Here is a 16,047-nt window from a genome sequence, read left to right as displayed (position 1 = left end):
AGGCATTTTCATGGTATATTTTCCATGTGCTATCTATATGGACTGGTAGCGCTATAGAAATGATTTGTAGTAGTAGTAATGACTTGGCCTTACTTCTAATTTCTTGATAGCCTGATTGAACTGCAGTAAAGCATTTTTATTTATTTTATTGCACTTGTATCCCACATTTTCCCACCTATTTCCAGGCTCAGTGTGGCTTACAGAGTCTTGTTATGGCATTGTCATTCCAGGATATTACCCCTGTTTCCCCGAAAGTAAGACATCCCCCGAAAATAAACCCTAGTAGAGGTTTTCCTGAATTGGTAGCTATAAGACCTCCCCCGAAAGTAAGACCTAGCAAATTTTTGTTTGACAGCAGGGCCGCCGAGAGCCGGACAAGGCCGCCTCCCCCGAGGTCGCCGGGCCCCCCCCCTCCACCCCACCCTCCGTCGCTGCCGGAACTAACCTTAAACGCCTCCTTTCACCTTCGCAGCAAGCAGCAGCAGGGCAGACCTCTCCTTCCTTCCGTGCCCCGCCCTCGCGGATGTTACATCAGGTGAGGGCAGGTCACGGAAGGAAGGAGTGGCCTGTCCTGCTGCTGCTTGCTGCGAAGGTGAAAGGAGGCATTTACGGTTAGTTCCGGGAGCGACGGAGGGTGGGCGGGCAGGCAGGCCAACCCTGATCCAACCCCGATGTTTCCCCGAAAAATAAGACAGCCCCTGAAAATAAGACCTAGCGCATTTTGAGGGGCAAAAATTAATATAAGACAGTGTCTTATTTTCGGGGAAACACGGTAGATACAGTTAGTGGTGTACCAAGATTAAATAGGGGGAAAGAAAAAAGAGTTAGGTGGGTGAGTATGGAAGGTAGTCTTTCTTAACTGGGTTGGGTTGGCGAAGTAGTTTATTGAGGCTATGGGCATTCTTTGTAGGCCTTGTTGAAGAGATAAGTCTTCAGAGATTTACGAAAATTGGTTATTTCGTCAATAGTTTTCAAATCCTTAGGTAATGCATTCTACAGTTGCCTGCTCATATAGGAGAAGGAGAAGCATCTTTTTCTTGGTAAGTTGGTGGGTGTAGGGTGGTGATTGCTGTTAATGCTGAGGATTATCAGTTATTTGATCAGGGGCACTGTGCAAAGGAAATAGTCGTCTCCCCCCCCCCACACACACACACAAAATAAATACCATCCCAACTCCCTCTGGCACAAGCCCCAGAAACCGGATACTAGGACCTGCAGTCAGTGGCGTACCAAGGGGGGGGGGGGCGGTGGGGGCGGTCCGCCCCAGGTGCATGCCGCTGGGGGGGTGCCGCGGCACGCGCCTGTCAGCTGAGTTCGCTGACTTCTCTGACTTTACTAACTTCGCTGCAGCTCCCTCTGCCCCGGAACAGGTTACTTCCTGTTCCGGCCGGGGCAGAGGGAGCTGCAGCGAAGTTAGCGAACTCAGCAAACTCAGCTGACAGGCGCGCGCCATGGCACCCCCCCCAGCGGCGTGCACCCGGGGGGGCTGTCATTTCGCCGGGAGGGGCCGCGCTGCACCCGGGGGGGTGTCATTTCGCCGGGAGGGGCCGCGCTGCACCCGGGGGGGGGGGGGGCGCATCGGCGATCCGCCCCGGGTGTCATGCCGGCTAGGATCGCCACTGCCTGCAGTGTACTGCATATAAAGATTATATAGAGGCCTGATGGTGTACCAGGTCCTGTCCATACAATGGGGTACATCTAGTGTGTAAAGTGGGACCCCAGGGGTTATGTACGACTTTTTTTTTTAAATTTATTCATTTAGTTATGTTTAATAAATGATTAGGGATTGTTTTTCCTCTCTTTCAACAATCTCATATAGCTTACCTTTTCGAACCATCATGCCATGTATACGGATAGTTCCAGTGTTTACTAAATTCCCGTTTTATAAGATGCTGAAAGACATGATGTCATAAAACCATTATACATCACACATTGTCACACGTCCGCTGAGCATTGCTGTGAAAATTATACAGTAACCAAAGACAGAACACATGAAGTGGAGGAGTGGCCTAGTGGTTAGGGTGGTGGACTTTGGTCCTGAGGAACTGAGCTCGATTCCCGGCACAGGCAGCTCCTTGTGACTCTGGGCAAGTCACTTAACCCTCCATTGCCTGCCGCATTGAGCCTGCCATGAGTGGGAAAGTGTGGGGTACAAATGTAACAACAATTGAGCTGGGAATTCAAAGGGGGGTTAAACATTTAGCAGCAGCAGTCACTAAACATATAAACCCACTGTCCGTCAGTTTTCAGCAGGATTACACAGACAGGGCTGCCAAAACTAGTCACTGTGAGGGTGCTACAATTTAAGTTAGGACCCAATTGAATCAAACAGGAAAGGAAGCAATGTAACACTGCAACACAGAATTCATCGGCTTCGGCTCCTGCACCAGCTGCTCCATGAAGCTGTCCTTGATTTCGTCAAGGAATTTTACCTCCCTAGCGTTCCCCGATGTTACATTTACCAGGTCAATATCGGGCTAATAGAAATCACCCATTATTATGGTGTTGCCCAGTTTGTTTGCTTCCCTAATTTCCTTTAACATTTCTACGTCCGTCTGGTCATCCTGGCCTATCACTATCCTTTTCCCCTTTACAGGTGGAATTTCAATCCACAGTGATTCCAAGAAGTGTTTTGTTTCCTGCAGAATTTTCAATCTATTTGATTCAAGGCTCTCGTTAATATACAATGCTACCCCTCCACCAAATCGATCCACCCTATCACTACGTTATAATTTGTACCCCGGTATGACAGTGTCCCACTGGTTATCCTCCTTCCACCAGGTCTCAGAGATGCCTATTATATCTATTTTTTCAATATTGTGTTTTCAAGCACTTGGGACAGGCAGGCTGACTGGAGTCCTGCCGAGCTTGCCTGTCCCTCACTCTTTTTGATATCGTTTCAGGGTAGTTCTATTATTAGGTTTCAATTTACTGTTTTCAAGTTTACCTCATTTATTGTTTTTATGTTTATTCTTGATTATTTTACTACTGTTATGTTAACATAATTGTAAGTTTTATGTTACACTGTATCTGCTGTACACCGCCTTGGCTGAATCTCTAAAGGCGGTCAATAAGTCCCAATAAATAAATAAATAGTGAAAATGTGATTCATTCACGCAGACGCCCCAATCTACATGCTAAACCTCGTGGACCTACCTCCCAGAAACGCCACAAGATCATCTCGCAAATTTCTCAACCTGCACTACCCCAGCTGCAAAGGACTGAAGTACAGACTGATGCATGCCACTACCTTCTTGTACAAGAGCACGCAATTATGGAATGCATTACCCACAGACTTGAAAGCAATCAATGAAACAACTATCTTTCGAAAATCTCTGAAAACATTCTTCTTCAACAAGGCCTACAATGAACACCTATAATCACTCTAAGGCACCTGAAATGAGATTGAAGGGGGGCAGACTCAAGAAAAATGTGAGGAAGTATTTTTTCACGGAGAGAGTAGTGAATGCTTGGAATGCCCTCCCGCGGGAGGTGGTGGAGATGAAAACGGTAACAGAATTCAAAAATGCTTGGGATAAGCATAAAGGAATCCTGTGCCGAAGGAATGGATCCTCAGGAGCTTAGTCAAGATCGGGAGGCAGGGCTGGTGGTTGGGAGGCGGGGATAGTGCTGGGCAGACTTATACGGTCTGTGCCAGAGCCGGTGGTGGGAAGCGGGACTGGTGGTTGGGAGGCGGGGATAGTGCTGGGCAGACTTGTACGGTCTGTGCCAGAGCCGGTGGTTGGGAGGCGGGGCTGGTGGTTGGGAGGCAAGGATAGTGCTGGGCAGACTTATACAGTCTGTGCCAGAGCCGGTGGTGGAAAGCGGGACTGGTGGTTGGGAGGCGGGGATAGTGCTGGGCAGACTTGTACGGTCTGTGCCAGAGCTGGTGGTTGGGAGGCGGGGCTGGTGGTTGGGAGGCAAGGATAGTGCTGGGCAGACTTATACAGTCTGTGCCAGAGCCAGTGGTTGGGAGGCGGGGCTGGTGATTGGGAGGCGGGGATAGTGCTGGGCAGACTTATACGGTCTGTGCCAGAGCAGGTGGTGGGAAGCGGGGCTGGTGGTTGGGAGGCGGGGATAGTGCTGGGCAGACTTGTACGGTCTGTGCCAGAGCCGGTGGTTGGGAGGCAGGGCTGGTGGTTGGGAGGCGAGGATAGTGCTGGGCAGACTTATACGGTCTGTGCCAGAGCGGGTGGTGGGAGGCAGGGCTGGTGGTTGGAGGTGGGGATAGTGCTGGGCAGACTTATACGGTCTGTGCCCTGAAGAGCACAGGTACAAATCAAAGTAGGGTATACACAAAAAGTAGCACATATGAGTTATCTTGTTGGGCAGACTGGATGGACCGTGCAGGTCTTTTTCTGCCGTCATCTACTATGTTACTATGTAACCCGCTCCATTATGAAAGGTCACCTTATACAACTATCCTTATCACTACCTTCCTTCTCCCTCTTCCCGTCCTTGATCGTCACACATTACTAATTGTATCTGATATATTGTTACGATAATGTCAACAAATCTATGTAAGCCACATTGAGCCTGCAAATAGGTGGGGGAATGTGGGATAAATAAATAAAATAAAATAGTGAAACAGCACCCTCCACTGGCAGGACTGTAGGCGGAAGACTCCCTTTCAGCTTAGAGGAAACAGTGACTACATGGATAGTAATACATGTGTGCAAGCTTTGGGAGTCCAGAACAAGGGCAGGAGAGGCTCCTGCCCGATTAAACTTTGCTCAGCAGGTAACTGTGCCATGCTGATGAAATATCTCCTGTGATTGCCACAGCACTGTCTGGTTTTGTAATGCTGCAGTCTGTAGGCAGAACTTAGGTGGAGTCGGCACTTAACCTGTTAGCAGGATAAAGGCTGTCCTAAGTGAAGGAATAGCCTACTGGTTAGAGCAGCAGTCTTGACATCCAGAGGTGACCAGTTCAAATCCCACCACTGCTCTCTTGTAATCTTGGGCAAGTCACCTAACCCTCCAATGCCTCAGGTACAAAATGATTGTGAGCCCTGCAATCCCTGCAGAGAAATACATAGTTACATAGTAGATGACGGCAGAAAAAGACCTGCACAGTCCATCCAGTCTGCCCAACAAGATAAATTCATATGTGCTATTTTTTTATTTGTACCTGTCCTCTTCAGGGGCCGTATAAGTCTGGCCAGCACTATCTCCACCTCCCAATTACCAGTCCCGCCTCCCACCACCAGCTCTGGCACAGACTGTATAAGTCTGCCCAGCACTATCCCTGCCTCCCAACCACTAGCCCTGCCTCCCACCACCGGCTCTGCCACCTAAACTCAGCTAAGCTGCCATGGATATATTCCTTCTGAACAGGATTCCTTTATGTTTATCCCACGCATGTTTGAATTCTGTTACCGTTTTCATTTCCACCACCTCCCGCGGGAGGGCATTCCAAGCATCCACCACTCTCTCCGTGAAGAAATACTTCCTGACATTTTTCTTGAGTCTGCCCCCCTTCAATCTCATTTCATGTCCTCTCGTTCTACCGCCTTCGCATCTCCGGAAAAGATTCGTTTGCGGATTAATACCTTTTAAATATTTGAATGTCTGTATCATATCACCCCTGTTTCTCCTTTCCTCCAGAGTATACATGTTCAGGTCCGCAAGTCTCCCCTCATACGTCTTGTAACGCAAATCCCCAGTGTACCTGAATGTTATTCACCTCAAGCTACTACTGAAAAATGGTGTGAGCAAAATCTAAATAAAAATAAGTTTATGCACTGAACTATCCAGGCAGCAGTCTGAATATTAGCCAGTGCCGATCCCAGCTGCGAAGGCGGCCTGATTTGAATGCTTCTCGGTTTCCACTTCTCTCTCAGCTGTTTATCGTTGAAGGAGGTCGGAGAGTGTGTGGGTCGCTGCACCAGTTGCCATGGGAGCAGGAGTGGCGGTTAATGGACTCCACTTCCATCAAGCAGGGTCATCTTGGTGTGTCCAGTTGATTTACCTCTCTTCCAGCCAGAAGAGGTTCAGCCTACTCCTTGGATTCAACTTATGACCTGCAGTTCTTCCTACCAGCATATCTACGGACTATTTTAGACTCATTTACCCTTTCCCTGTTATCTACTTTCCATGTTTCCTCTGTTCTATCTAATTTGATTGTAACCATCTCATCTCTGATCTGGCAATAGCCATTCAGTGCATTGCAAGCCACTTTGAGCCTGCAAAACCGTGGGGAAAACGTGGGGTATAAATGTGCAAAATAAATAACTTCTGGATTTTAGTGCTGGCCTGGACACCATTAAATATCTGGGCTTAATTTAGCTTATAGCGGTCAGCAGTTTGAAAACCACTGACTGCCAGGGTCTGAATACTGTTCAGTAAGCATTTTTCTTTAAACTGAACATTTTAAAAATACACAGTTCAAAACAAGAAGAGCTAAATCTTCCTTCCCAAAACGATTTCACAGAGAGTTTGACACTGGGAATCATCAGGTCACATTTTAATGAGCTTGTCCACCATAAGTAGCATGGCTGCTAGTAGCCAAATATAATTGAATATCTGATGCCGTGTTGTCCTCGAGTCATGTGTTGACATTTTGGTTTTGTCGGTATTTTCCATCTAACTACTTATCATTTCTATAGCGCTAAAAGGCATACGCAGCGCTGTACACCGTACACAGAAGACAGTCCCTGCTCAAAGAGCTTACAGTCTAGATAAGACAGGTAAACAGATGTACTGCCCCCCAGAGGCCGTGATCTCGGAATTTCCATTTCCAAGTGTTGACCCTTTATTCTGTAATTGGTGAGGATTGATCTCTGCTTTGTTTCTGTGACCATGGTGAGGGGCTCTACTGGCATCTAGTTTCTGGGTGAGGATATGTTCAGCTTTTCCAAAAGGTGTATTGATGTGGTACAGCTGCAGTTCTGTCCTGTCCGAGGACATCGTCATGGGATGGTATAGTCTCCTTTTTTCCTTTATGAATATATCTGAGGGGATTCTGGTTACCCTTTTCTTCTTTTTCAGAAACCTAATTAGTACCAGCGTTCTGTGCTACCAATCCCAGGGCCAGCAGTGGCTTCCCCCATGTCCATCTCAATAACAGACTATGGACTTTTCTTCCAGGAACCTGTCCAAAACCTTTTTTAAACCCAGATACCACATCCAACAAGTTCCAGAGCTTAACTAACTAGTCTTTGAGTGAAAAAATATTTCCTCCTATTTGTTTTAAAAGCATTTCCATGCAGTGGCGTAGGAAGGGGGGGGGGGGCGCGGTGGGGCAGTCCGCCCCGGGTGTCGGTGCCGCTGGTTACCTGCTCTTTTTGCTCCAGAACAGGTTACTTCTTGTTCCGGGGCAGAGAAAGCAGGGAACCAACGGAGCCGATGCAGCTCCCAGAGACGACGTGCACTCGGCGTGGCGGAGCGCCAGCGGTAAAGATGCACTCCGGGGGGGTGCACGCCCCGAGGGGGGGTGCGCCGTGCTGCACCCGGGGGGGGGGGGGTGTGCAGCGGCGACCCGCCCCGGGTGTCAGCCGGCCTCGCTACGCCACTGTTTCCATGTAATTTAATTGAAGGTCCCCTGATCTTTTTGAAAGAGTGAAAAATCGATTCACTTCTACCTGTTCTACACCACTCAGGATTTTATAGACCTCAATCATATCCCCCCTCAGCTGTCTCTTTTCCAAGCTGAAGAGCCCTAACCTCTTTAGCCTTTCCTCATATGGGAGGTGTTCCATCCCTTTATCATTTTGGTCGCTGTTGGAACCTTTTCTAATTCTGCTACATTTTTTGAGATATTGCAACCAGAATTGAGTACAATACTCAAGATCAGGGTCGCACCGTGGACCAATACACAGGCATTATAGTATTCTTGGTCTTATTTTGCATCCCTTTCCTAATAATTTTATAGAATTATTTACGGTGAGGCACCTGGATACATGACAGACCTTATTGACCTGCCAACCAGAAACACCACAAAATCTGCACGATCATACCTAAACCTCCACTACCCAAGCAACAAAGGACTCAAATACAAATCCACTTATGCATCCAGCTTTGCCTACTTAAGCGCACAACTACGGAACGCACCGCCAAAAATAGTAAAAAACATGCCAGACCACCTTACATTCCGGAAAGAGCATACCCCACCGACCCAACATAAAAATACATAGACACCTGCGACACGATGTAACCAAAGAACGTAATGGACATTACCTGACTCCTCCTCCCTCCCTCCCTCCCTCCCTAAATTCCCCCCAATTGTACCTACCATACATAGGCGGTTGGTGGCCCAACTGTTTGGGGAGGCTAAAGGGGTCGGGGTTAAGGGTGGGGCCAGGGGTGGAGCTTAAATCCATAATTGTCTGATAACACACAGAAAAAATAAATAAAAATAAAAGTCACAATTAATACCTTTTATTAAATTTAGATATTAGCTATGTATCATATGTCAAAGAATAAAGTGGTTGCTCAAAGCATATTCTAACCACAATCGCTCAACTGCAAAACACTATGCACAACTTTGTCCAAAAACACACTCAGAACCTTACTGTACCATAAATATTACACTGGGCAGAACATAATACACCAATATACCACCCATATGGAAAATGCAGGACCATCAACAATATGAAACAAGGGATCATAATATCACAATTCTCATGTAGAGCCACAAAACACCCTAATTCATGTTTAATGTGGGATAAAATGCCATAAATAAGTAAATAAATATAAACTTTTAATGTTGAGCACCTGATTCTCAAAGTGGACATATTCCAAACACTATAATGAAAATAAAATGATCTTTCAAATACTTTTAAAACTTATTTTTAGCACTTTTAAAATTGCAGGGGTCAGTGCAACTCTCTTTGGTATGAAGTGCTCATGTGCAGGAATTCAGCCTAGTTAAATATCTCCGTGGCAACCCAGGACAAGTCCAGCCAACCCCCCCTGCTCTGCTCTCCCAGCAGGTAATCAAATTACAACTGGTTACAAAAGGCTACAGACTGCTTTCACTGCAGCTGCTGCTATGTAAACCCCCCAGAGCAGCGGAACTCGCCAGAGAACTACTACTACTACTATTTAGCATTTCTATAGAAACAGCTGATCCATCCTGCTACGCCTCCCCAAGCCTCTTATACGGGGCGCCTATGCTATCATACATATACCTTTATCTACCACAACATCACCTTATATTCATTCACACCATGTATTTGTTCAGACCGGAATCGGCTAACGCCATTAACGGTAATACCCTGTTTCCCCGAAAATAAGACAGTGTCTTATATTAATTTTTGCTCCCAAAGATGCGCTAGGTCTTATTTTCAGGGGATGTCTTATTTTTTCATGAAGAAGAATTCACATTTATTGTTGCTCTCCTCCTTTTTTTGTTTTTTTTCTTTTAACGTCTTTCAACACCACCTCCAACCAGACCTGCTTATTTCGAAGCTCCGCCCACGCCCCTCCCACGGAGTTGCAGATTCCCCCGTCCCTTCGATGTCAACCCCCCCTCCGTGTTACTGACCCCTTGCCCCCCCCGTGACTTTTTTTTTTTTGAGCAGCGCGAGGAACTGAGCGAGTGACACGGCGCGAGGGGCGGGAGGGCGGAACAGCGCGAGCAACTTTGCTGTGATCAGCTGTGCTCCGAGGGCGGGGCTAGGGAGTGGAGGGCGGAGCTATTACGAAGCCGACGAACACTTCAGGGCTTCAGGCTTCACTGCAACGCTGGCGGCTTCGGAACGTTGGATGTGCTTTTTATTAGGTAGGATTATTTCGTCTTTGGGTTGCAGCGAAAAAAATTAAGGTTTCTGTGTCCATGTCCCATCGGGGCCAAACAAAAACTTTGCTAGGTCTTACTTTCGGGGGAGGCTTTATATTTAGCAATTCAGCAAAACCTCTACTAGGTCTTATTTTCGGGGAAACACGGTATGTAAAGCCACATTGAGCCTGCAAAATGGTGGGAAAATGTGGGATACAAATGTAACAAATAAATAAATAATAAATTACCCATATAGTATAAATGTGCAGCAATTTACCTGGACTTCCGCATTTTCGTTTTTGAAGGTAAGAAGATCAGACTTTTTAGTGTCGCAGTCATTTTTGCTCTCATCCCAACTACTAGAAGATTGCGAAAAGAAAAAACACTTCCCACTGATCATTTCCCATGTTTTGGGGCAACATTCTAGAAGAAAATGGTAAAATGAAGGTCAAAGTTTCATAGAAAAGATCAAGGTGATATCAATATTTGGAAAGCAACTAGCTTTTCTATCAGCCCTAACGTTGCCACATAAGAACAGCCATAGTGGATCAGACTATTAGTACATCTGATCTAACCCAGTATCCTGCTTCCAAGAGTGGCCAATCCAGGTCACAAGTACCTGACAGAATCCCAAAGAGCAGCAAAATTCCATGCAGCAATCCAAATAGTAGCAGTGTCATAGTGAAGGACTCTTGTGAATAGTATTTTCTAGGGCTGCATGTGAATCGAGGTTAACGCCGTAATTAACACATTAATTATTAATTACAATTTTAAAACTTAAGCACATTAATAATTAACCCACCTCCCTCCATCCCACCTGGAGCAGTAGAGGGTTAAGCGACTTGCCCAGAGTCTCATGGAGCTGCAATGGGAATTGAACCCAGTTCCCCAGAATCAAAGCCACTAACCACTAGGCTACTCCTCCACTCCAGAGTCATGGGATAGGAGGCAAGGTTCTGGTGTAGATTATCAATAGAAATCAAACAAAATAAAACATGGAAAAGAAAATAAGATGATACCTTTTTTATTGGACATAACTTAATACATTTCTTGATTAGCTTTCGAAGGTTGCCCTTCTTCGTCAGATCGGAAATAAGCAAATGTGTTAGCAGATAGTATACATAAGAGAAACATCAAAGCATTACTTTGACAGTCTGACAGAGTGGGAGGGTGGGGGTATGCATGGGGACATCAAAGCATTTCATTGATATTCTAACAGGATGGGTGTTGGTAGGTGAGAGGAGGGTAATAAACAGAGAAATAAACAGAGAAATACAGCTTTATGGTTTATAATGGGTTAGAAAACCCAGATCCTTATTAAGTCCTGTTTGTTGGGTGTCAAAATATTCAATCATTCTTATTTCAAAGGTCTTACGTCCCTGTATTGTTTTAAAATTACCTTTCAGTATTCATACTGTGAAATCACTGGTGCAGTGTTCTGGTCTTGTGAAGTGTTGGCCCACAGGGGTGGGGGCTTGACTGGCATCGGCTATTTTCATGTGATGTCTGTGCAGATTGAATCTTGTCTTAAGCATCTGGCCTGTTTCTCCAATATAGCATCCTTCGTTACATTTTTTACACTGAATGATATATACCACATTGGAAGATGAGCATGTAAAATAGTCCTTTATGTTGAATATTTTTCCTTTGTGAATGACTGTGGGGTCTTGTGAAATGTTTTGGCATAGTTTGCAGCTGGCTGTGTTACAGGGAAATGTGCCCTTTTCTTTTTCCGTCTGTGTTGGGAGTTTACTTCTGATCAGCTTGTGTTTTAAGTTTGGTGGCTGTCGGAAGGCCAGCACTGGTGGGGATGGGAATATCTCTTTCAGTAATTCATCTTCATGGAGTAGCGGCTGTAGGTCTCTTATGATTTTCCTCAGTTTCTACAGCTCTGGGTTGTATGTCACTACAAGGGGAATTCTGTCTGTGGCTTTGTTTTCTTTGTACTGTAGCAGATTTTCCCTGGGTGTTTTGAGGGAGGAGGCAATATTCTTGGAGATTATGGTGTAGATTAGAAATTGGCCAGAAAACATAGGGTAGGGTTAAGTGATAATTTCTCACAATGGAGGATGGAGAACAGTGGAGTGCCGCAGGGATCTGTATTGGGACTGGTGCTATTTAACATACTTATAAATGATATGGAAATCGGAATGACGAGTGAGGTGATTAAATTTGAAGATGACACAAAATTATTCAAGGTTGTTAAAACGCGTGCAGACTGTGAAATATTGCAGGAAGACCTTAGCAAGTTGGAGACTGGGCGTCCAAATGGCAGATGAAATTTAATGTTGACAAATGCAAGGTGATGCACATTGGAAAGAATAATTTGAATCATATTTACCTGATGCTAGGGTCCGCCTTGGGGTTCAGCATTCAAGAAAAAGATCTGGGTGTCATTGTAGATAATATGCTGAAATCTTCTGCTCAGTGTGCGGCAGTGGCCAAAAAAGCAACCAGGATGCTAGGAATGTTTAGGAAAGGGATGGTGAATAATACTGAAAATAATCTATAATTCCTCTGTATTGCTCCATGGTGCGACTTCACCTTGAGCATTGCATTCAGTTCTGGTCGCTGTTATCTCAAAATAGATATAGCGGAATTAGAAAACGTTCAAAGAAGAGCGACCAAAATGATAAATGGGATGGAAATCCTCTCATATGAGGAAAGGCAAAAGAGACTGGCCAGCTCATTTTCGAAAGAGGAAGGCACCCATATTCCGACCCAAATCGGGAGATAGGCGCCTTTCTCTCGTGGGCGCCCAAATCGGTATAATTGAAAGCCGATTTTGGGCCCCCCTAACTGCACTCCATCGCGGAGATGAACAAAGTTCCCGTGGGTGTGTCGGAAGGGTAGCGAAGGCGGGACAGGGGCGTGCTTAAAAGATGGGCGCCATCGGCCGATAATGGAAAAAAGAAGGGCGTTTTTAGCGAGAATTTAGGGCACTTTTTGGGATCCTTTTTTTTCATGACCAAGTCCCAAAAAAGTGCCCTAAATGACCAGATGACCACCGGAGGGAATCGGGGATGACCACTCCTGACTCCTCCAGTGGTCACTAACCCCCTCCCACCAAAAAAAAAGAACTTTAAAAACTTTTTTTCCAGCCTCTATGCCAGCCTCAAATGTCATACCCAGCTCCATCACAGCAGTATGCAGGTCCCTGGAGCAGTTGTTAGTGGGTGCAGTGGAGTTCAGCCAGGTGGACCCAGGCCCATCCCCCCCCCCTACCTGTTACACTTGTGCTGGTAAATGGGAGCCCTCTACCCCCCCCCCAAAACCCACTGTACCCACATGTAGGTGCCCCCCTTCACCCATAAGTGCTATGGTAATGGTGTAGAGTTGTAGGGAGTGGGTTTTGGGGATGATTTGGAGGTCTCAGCACCCAAGGAAAGGGAAACTTGGGAGGTAATTTAATGTTTTTTTTTTATTTTTTAGAAGTGCCCCCTAGGGTGCCCGGTTGGTGTCCTGGCATGTGAGGGGGACCAGTGCACTACAAGTCCTGGCCCCTCCCACGACCCAATACCTTGGATTTGTTCGTTTTTAAGAGGGGCGCCTTCGGTTTCCATTATCGCGGAGAACCCAGGGCGCCCATCTCAAATCCGCCCAAATCCTAGGCATTTGGCCGGTTCCAACCGTATTCTCGAAAGAAAAGATGGCCGCCCATCTTTTTTGAAAATACGGTTCGGACCGCCCCTTCTCGTAGACGTTCTCGGAGATGGGCGCTCTTAGAGATGGGCAGCCCTTTTCAAATATGCCCCTCCACAGCTCTTCACTTGGAAAAGAGATGGATGAGGGGAGATATGATTGAGGTCTACAAAATCCTGAGTGGTTTAGAATGAGTAGAAGTAAAGGGATTGCTTGTTCCAAAAGTACAAAGACTAAGGGACACTCAAGGAAGTTACATGGAAATACTTTTAAAACAAATAGGAGGAAATATTTTTTCACTCAATGAATAGTTAAGCTCTGGATCTCTTTGGCCAGAAGATGTGGTAATGGCAGTTAGCACATCTGGGTTTAAAAAAAGTTCCTAGAGGAAAAGTCCATAGTCTGCTATTGAGACAGACATGGGGAAGCCACTGCTTGCCCTGGGATTGGTTGCATGGAATGTTGCTGCTCTGAGATTCTGCATAGAATCTTCCTATTCTTGAAGATTCTGGAATCTTGTTACTCTTTGAGGTTCTGAAATGTTGCTACTATTTGGGTTTCTGCCAGGTACTCGTGACCTGGGTTGGCCACTGTTGGCAGGATACTGTGCCAGATGGACCATTGGTCTGACCCAGAATGACTGTTCTTATATTGTTATGTTATGCCTGCTATAAACTTAACCAGCCAGTGCAGCCAGCCAAGAAAATCCCCAGATATTCAATGCCAGTCACTGCAAATGGCAAATGGCCCAGCATTGAATATCCAGGGTTAGTTAGTACCAACAGCTGAATATCGGGGGGGGGGGGGGGGGGGGGTTATTTACAGCCTAGTGTTCCTGTTTAGAATTATTATGATGTCAGTAAATGTCTCTGCAGAGTTTTTTTTAAATGTATTTAGATGTTTTATTTTATGTATTTTACTTATTTATTTAGATTTTGCTCACACCTTTTTCAGTAGTAGCTCAAGGTGAGTTACATTCAGGTACTCTGGATATTTCTCTGTCCCAGGAGGGCTCACAATCTAAGTTTGTACCTGAGGCAATGGAGGGTTAAGTGACTTGCCCAAGATCACAAGGAGCAGCAGAGGGATTTGAACTGGCCACCTCAGTTCTCTAACCACTAGGCCACTCCTCCACCCCAAAGAATCTTGTTACTCTTTGGGGTTCTACATGGAATCTTGTTATTCTTTAGAATTCTAGAATCTTTATTTATTTAGATTTTGCTCACACCTTTTTCAGTAGTAGCTCAAGGTGAGTTACATTCAGGTACACTGGATATTTCTCAGTCCCAGGAGGGCTCATAATCTAAGCTTGTACCTGAGGCAATGGAGCGTTAAGTGACTTGCCCAGAGTCACAAGGAGCAGCAGTGGGATTTGAATTGGCCACCTCTGAATTGCAAGAGCGGTGCTCTAACCACTAGGCCACTCCTCCACTGGCAACATTCCATCTAGAATCTCCAATAGTAGCAACATTCCATGTAGAATCTTCAATAGTAGCAACATTCCATATATTTATTTAGATTTTGCTGACACCTTTTTCAGTTGTGGCTCAAGGTGAGTTACATTCAGTTACACTGGATATTTCTCTGTCCCAGGAGGACTCACAATCTAAGTTTGTACCTGAGGCAATGGAGGGTTAAGTGACTTGCCCAAGATCACAAGGAGGAGCAGCGGTGGGATTTCAACTGGCCACCTCTGGATTGCAAGACCACTGCTCTAACCACTAGGCCACTCCTCCGCTCCACTTATAACTTGTGTATTGTTTTTTTAGTTACGTATTTAATGTATACATTATGGATGTGACTTTTGTAAACCTCTTTGAAAAAAACTTTTGCGGTATATAAATATTTTAATAAAGATAAAGATGATATTCATGTCCACACTTAACCATTACTATTTCCTTGTGCTCTGATCTGGGACTGAGGAGCAAGTTTCACTGCCGTTTAAAGGCTTTCTGTTTCTTCCTGCAACCACATTGAAATTTTATAAAATTGCAGCTCAAGATATTGTTCTCAGAATCAATGTGGGGTCCTGAGTCCTCGTCTTTGATTAAAAACATAAATCCCCCACTGCCAGAACCAGCTGATGCAGTGGGTTACAAGGGATGTTTTGAGCTTGGAATCTTGTATATTCTTAAGAAACTTTTATGAATTTGAAGAAAGGGGAATGAAAGCCTTTCACTCGCTGATGAAAGGGAAATGGGACTTGATATATGGCCTGTCTGAGGTTTTTGCAACTACATTCAAAGTGGTTTACATATATTCAGGTACTTGTTTTGTACCAGGGGTAATGGAGGGTTAAGTGACTTGCCCAGAGTCACAAGGAGCTGCAGTGGGAATCAAACCCAGTTTCCCAGAATCAGAGTCCACTCCTCCACTAGCAACATTCCATGTAGAAGCCTGCCCTTGCAGATCAGCAGTCCGGCCGCACAGGCTTCTGTTTCTGTGAGTCTGACGTCCTGCACATACTGCACGGACGTCAGACTCACAGAAACAGAAGCCTGCGCGGCCGCGTTGCTGATCTGCAAGGGCAGGCTTCTACATGGAATGTTGCTAGTGGAATAGCAACATTCCATGTAGAATCTCAAATAGGGAAATGGAACTGGGACTTGATATACCGCCTTTCTGAGTTTTTTTGCAACTATTTTCAAAGCGGTTTACATATATTCAGGTACTTATTTTGTACCA

At 45.6% G+C, this 16,047-nt stretch overlaps 1 protein-coding gene across 3 annotated transcripts in view; it reads right to left on the bottom strand.

Annotated features, from left to right (window-relative positions):
* Window positions 1–16,047, bottom strand: part of LOC115461796 (B-cell differentiation antigen CD72-like) — a 49,253-nt gene that overhangs the window by 21,051 nt on the left and 12,155 nt on the right. For all 3 annotated transcript variants that reach the window (XM_030191841.1, XM_030191840.1, XM_030191842.1), the window contains 2 exons: window positions 9,998–10,143; window positions 1,825–1,892 (listed from right to left, as the gene is read on the bottom strand). In XM_030191841.1, the coding sequence (XP_030047701.1) occupies window positions 1,825–1,892; window positions 9,998–10,143 (214 nt within the window). The remainder of the gene's footprint in view (window positions 1–1,824; window positions 1,893–9,997; window positions 10,144–16,047) is intronic.

This window comes from Microcaecilia unicolor, chromosome 2 (assembly GCF_901765095.1).
Source record: "Microcaecilia unicolor chromosome 2, aMicUni1.1, whole genome shotgun sequence".
NCBI lineage: Eukaryota > Metazoa > Chordata > Amphibia > Gymnophiona > Siphonopidae > Microcaecilia > Microcaecilia unicolor.
This window is presented reverse-complemented; position numbering and strand designations above follow the sequence as displayed.